Genomic DNA, 5,079 nt, shown 5'->3' on the forward strand with positions numbered 1-5,079 from the left:
ACCGTGATCATACTGCATCACACCTGAAGATTCCCCCACTGTGATCATACTACATCACACCTGAAGATTTCCCCCCACTGTGATCATACTGCATCACACCTGAAGATTCCCTTGTCTCTCATCTCTGGAAATTAGCTGGATTGATTTCTGAATGTCAGAGCTTCTGTCTTCATTATGTCATCCAGGTTCTGATGTTTGCTGTGGGCTTGGGTAATTGGGCAATCGGAATGTCAGTTAGAAATGGTGAGTGATGAAAGAAGTAGAGGAAAGGAGGACCAGAGCCCGAGGAGTGAGTGATGTGGTTGTGGTTAGAAACGCTTCCCACGCATCCCAGGAAAGAGCACAGTTCCCATTGGCATTTTGTCATTTATTGAAGACAATCCCAACTTAGAACATGATCAATAAGGACCATTGATAGTGATTCTCCCTTCTTTTTGGCAGTCATTTCAGTGGCTTTTACAGAGGAACCCACAGGACAGTGCGAGATGGTCTCATTCTGGGGTATCCTTTAGTGAACCTGTCTTTCCCTTAGAGTGGAAGATAGGGACTGTGAGGAGGCCTGGGGGTCTGTCCCTCTTATATGTACCTGCATGTTGCAGGAGAACTGAGCATAGTCCCTCAGACACGAGGTTCCTTGCTGGAGACCTAAGGAACCTAGTTACAGAGGGACAGTTCCTGCTTGGGCCAGCAGATTCTCTAAGGCTGCCTGTGAGTCTCGGGAGAAAGTCTGAGGCATGAACAGCTGTCCCCACACAGGCTAAGCACAGACAGGCCTCTGGGGTGGGAGATGAAAACAAGCCCCCAGTCGATCCTTTTCCACTTTGCTTTGTGTTTGGAGCATCTCTCCAAGACCTGGTATCCGCCTACTTTGTCTAGACCACAAATTCACTCTAGAATGTAATCTTTTCAGGTCAAGTTTTGGGTCTCAATACTGGGCTTCTGGGATCCTCTGCACCACCATCACCTCAGAGGAGAGCCACCAGTTGCAGAGAGGCACCCGAGGATGCATGCATGAGAGCCACTCTGTCTCTTTTCTCCCTGGAATCCTTCTTGGGAGAGGAAATATGGTAATGGGGGAGCATTTTAGAGGAGGAGGGGTTTGTGGGTACTGTCTTCAAATGCCTGGCGAAACAGGATAAACACGGCAGACACTGTTAAATAGAATACAATTCGACATGACAGTAATTCCTTTAGGCTTCAGATTAGATTAAATTCTCCAAAACAGAAGAGCTACAGGAGGAGCAGTTAATACATTCTGGTGAGATGGTGCTGCGGATGCTGGCCCTGCCCTCAGACCAGTGAGAGGACTGAAGTCATTGCCCAGGATGCTTTGGTTCAGAAATGTGGCATCCAGCCTGGCTTCACTCACAGATTGTCCCCACCTCAGGCTTTCACGAGGCAATGGTCTTTGGCAAAAAGTTCCAAGATGTGTGCTGCTTTTGTCGTGATTCAGCCCATTTCCTAGCCCTTGTTGGTGCAGGGAGCTCAGTAGGGGGAGCTAACCAATATTTGGGATTTTTGTTTCTGTCTACTGAAGACAGACTTAGCTTGCGGGGCCGGAGGTATGGGCAAGATACTAACATGGCTGCAGAGGAGATCTACAACTTGAAGATTTCCTGGCACCAGGATTAGCCCAGAACTCCCTTCCATTGAGGCATACATGATAGAGATGTTTGCAAAGACCCTCCTCCCAGAGCTGTGCACAGACAATGAGCTCTGGAGAGAATGAGGTGCGTGGGGTATGGACTCCAAGTGAGCTGGCTGGGCGCTCATCTGCGTGCTCCCTTTCATGAAAGCACCAGGGAATGAGAGGCCTCCTCAGAGGGCTGACCTTCCATGTCAGCCCTGTTTCAGAGGCACTAACACTCAAATTAGTGACAGCATTGAAATAATCCCAGATTTGGTCCAGACCTGCCTGCATGCTGGGGATGGGTGTACTGGAGGACCTGGGCTCACTGGTATGAGTCTTAATGAAGGACATGGCTATCTTAAGTGAGCTTTGAAAGGCCAGAGGCTCCCCAAATTCTGACTCTTAAGTTAACAATTTAACTAAATTAAATGGGTGTGTGTGTGTGTGTGTGTGTGTGTGTGTGTGTGAGAGAGAGAGAGAGAGAGAGAGAGAACGCATGAGAAAAATACTGCCTCCATGGATTTCCCCAGAACGCAACAGGAACAAACATGAATTCTGACTCTGCCTGTGAAAGTTCTGTGAAAGTCTGAGACATTGGTGGAAGGTTGCCATGGTGATCCCAAGTGCCTGAAGGTTTAGGGATGAAGGCAGTCAACTGGAACGATTGCAGGTCTTTTCACTCACCGTGTTATCAGGTTCTTTCCCCTAGTCTCTGGTCTGGCCTGGCACAGCTTGGGGGATCTGTTATGGGCACCTGGTTTTTCACCTAATGTCTTCTTGGTGTCTATAAGAAGTTTTGAGGGCACTTACCTCTTGGGCTAGATCTACTTGGTGGGTTCCCCTGGAGATGCCTCTCCCAGTCTCTACAGACCCCAGCAGCTTGCAGTGTACCAAGGGGAAGCTGGATGTAAGGCACTTGGGAAAGCAGGAGGGACGTAGACAAGAGGGGATGAAACAGCATCCAGGAGCTATGCAGAATCCTAACTCCATGAGGCCTCTTTGCCCAGCCTTTTCACATGCAAGGTAAAAGTTGTTCCTTCCTTATGCACCTTAGACTTTCCCAACACTTATTTTCCCTTTGTCTTTAGGAGGGACCAGCATGGTCTCCAGAAACCTCTCTGCCTTCCTTTAAATGTATGTTGGACCCAATGTGTTCCTATAGCCACCCTAAGAGCTCTGCATGGGGTGGTGCCAACTGGCTTGACTATGTCCGCCTCTCTCTCACTTTTAGAAAGAAGAGGAGATCAGGGACTGGGTCTGGCTGTTCCCAACCTAGGCCCAGAGAAGGAAACTCAATAAATACTCTCTTGCTTGTGGGGAGGAGCAGGGGTGATAGAGATTGGGGTCCTCTTTGGTGAATCTATCTCTGGAATTCCATAGAACACTCAGACATGGTGTCCCATCTCAGGATGGGTCATGATTGAGAGGAAGGGGAAGGTCCCACCTGTGACCCTTCCTTCCTTCTGTTCTGGCAATGCATAGAGACAGAGATGGGGTGGGGCAAAGGAGTTAGAACAAGGAGCATTTGTTCTTGGCTAATTGCCAAGATGAAGGCAGTCTGTGAGAAGGGCACTGGAGGGTCAAGGGGAAACAGACACCGCTTAGCCTGTGCTATTGCCGCTGGTGTCAATACTATGGATTCAGGAATGAACTTCCTTGGCTAGCTGACTTTTAGAGCTATGCCCAGAGGAATGATCTGCCCTGGACAGTGTCCCCCATCTACAGCCCCCATCACTGTTCAGATTTTGGAATGTTTGGTACATGAGAATTATCCTGTCTCTTGTAATGCTAGCCAATGTCTCAGCCAAGGAGGGCGTCAAGACCGTCAAACCCAGTGGGTCTGAGGTTACCCTTCCATGCTTGATCAGTTTTAGTTACAGAAGGATGCAGATGTGGAATCCAGCTCAGACACGCAATTACAACAAGAAGTTCTTCTTGGGAGCATAGTCAACCCCCAAAGAATTTCCCAGCATGCACTGCCCTTGGCAGAGAAAGTGGGATGAATGATGGCTAAAGGCAGGTGCCAGGGATGCGAATATTGAGACTATCCAAGGGAGCATCAGCAGCGATGGAGAAACCAGGTGAAACGCAGCCAGCAACACTGCGAGATTGTGTGAGGGTGAAGCCCTGAGCTCTGTCCCAGGAGGGTTTGCCTGAATCAGCTTGGTGGTACCCCACAGAGAAGGTTAGCAGGCTGGTCAGCAGATCTTCTGGTCAGATTGCCTTCAGCGGTTCAGAAGGAAGAACTTGAGGCTTTGGAAGAAGCTGGACTTCTGCCTTTGTTTCTGCTTCTTTTTGATGATGGGCACCCACACCAGCCCACACACCAGCATCATGAGTCCCAAGGACAGGAAGGCAGGCCCTATCATCTTAAGGACTGACACAACCGTTTGCTTCTCGTCCAAGATGTAGGCCACGCAGGTGATGGCCACACCAAAGAGCAGAATGGCAGCGCCCACTGACATGATGATGATGGGCTTGTGGTAGATTTCCCAGTTGCTCCTGGGGGTGGTGGTCCAGACAGACTCGCTTCTGGAGCTGATGCACAGGGAGCTGGCTGTCTGGCTGGGCAGGAGGTCCTTGGACTCCGGAGACTTCTCGTCTACTTCCAGGGCCTTGGGGAGCACCTCCATCGTCATGGCTGTTCAAGACCAGGCACCTAATATTAACGACAGTTAGAAAGGATGGTGAAGCCAAGGTGACCCATTCCTGTCCTTCCTGTACTCGGTACTCAGTGTCCCTCTCCAGTTTGGCTCTCAGTGGAGGCGAATATGACATATACACTTATGGTTCTCACACATAAACTCAAAGAAGTGATACAGGACTGCCGGAAGCAAAGACCTGTATTTTGAGATCTGCCTTTTGTTTACAGCCATCTTAAGTTCACAAGTAAGTAACTTGCAGGGCAAGTTCCGGACCTAGGACATTAGCCTAGTGAGACCTGCAGACCCCAGGCTTCAGAAACAATTAGCATTTCCTTTGTTAGTGAACAGTCACAGACCCTCAGTATTTCTCCGGACCTGAATTCCAGCAGACCTGACATCCTCCCCTCCCCCTTGCCCGTTTGCTATATAACAGCTTCTGAGAATTAACAAAGCCCGGCTTGATCAGAAATCCTGCCTTGCTGTCGTCTTCTCGTGTCTCTTGTCCCCTCCATTCCCCCTCCTCCTCTAGGTTTATCAGGGACCCCCATTCATATACCGCAGGATACAGGACAGTATTTTTTTTTTTCTTGCTCTGTTTTCTAAGACAGAGACTCCTCGTGTGATATAGGTTCACACTGTGAATTTGCAATCCTCCTGCCTTGACGCCCTGATTGCTGGGGTTGCAGGCAAGTGTCACCACACGGGGCTAATAACTTGTCATTCTAATAATTACCCTTCCTATTTAAACCAGGGAACAGCGACATTTAAGAATAAACAAACACAAACCATAGTTTATTGAGTGGT

The 5,079-nt window shown here is 49.1% G+C and overlaps 1 protein-coding gene across 1 annotated transcript; it reads right to left on the bottom strand.

Moving 5' to 3' along the window:
• Positions 1-2,129: 2,129 nt before the first annotated feature.
• Positions 2,130-4,284, bottom strand: LOC101998489 (phosphoinositide-interacting protein). The gene has a single exon (XM_026780709.1). The coding sequence runs from the start codon at positions 4,267-4,269 to the stop codon at positions 3,856-3,858; it is 414 nt and encodes a 137-aa protein (XP_026636510.1). The 5' UTR covers positions 4,270-4,284; the 3' UTR covers positions 2,130-3,855.
• Between the last annotated feature and the right edge of the window lie 795 nt (positions 4,285-5,079).

The sequence above is a fragment of the Microtus ochrogaster genome, chromosome 7 (assembly GCF_000317375.1).
Source record: "Microtus ochrogaster isolate Prairie Vole_2 chromosome 7, MicOch1.0, whole genome shotgun sequence".
Lineage (NCBI taxonomy): Eukaryota > Metazoa > Chordata > Mammalia > Rodentia > Cricetidae > Microtus > Microtus ochrogaster.

Bases quoted from the DNA above. Each gene is read 5' to 3' on its own strand.
- LOC101998489 (XM_026780709.1), bottom strand. From the start codon at position 4,269: ATGACGATGGAGGTGCTCCCCAAGGCCCTGGAAGTAGACGAGAAGTCT.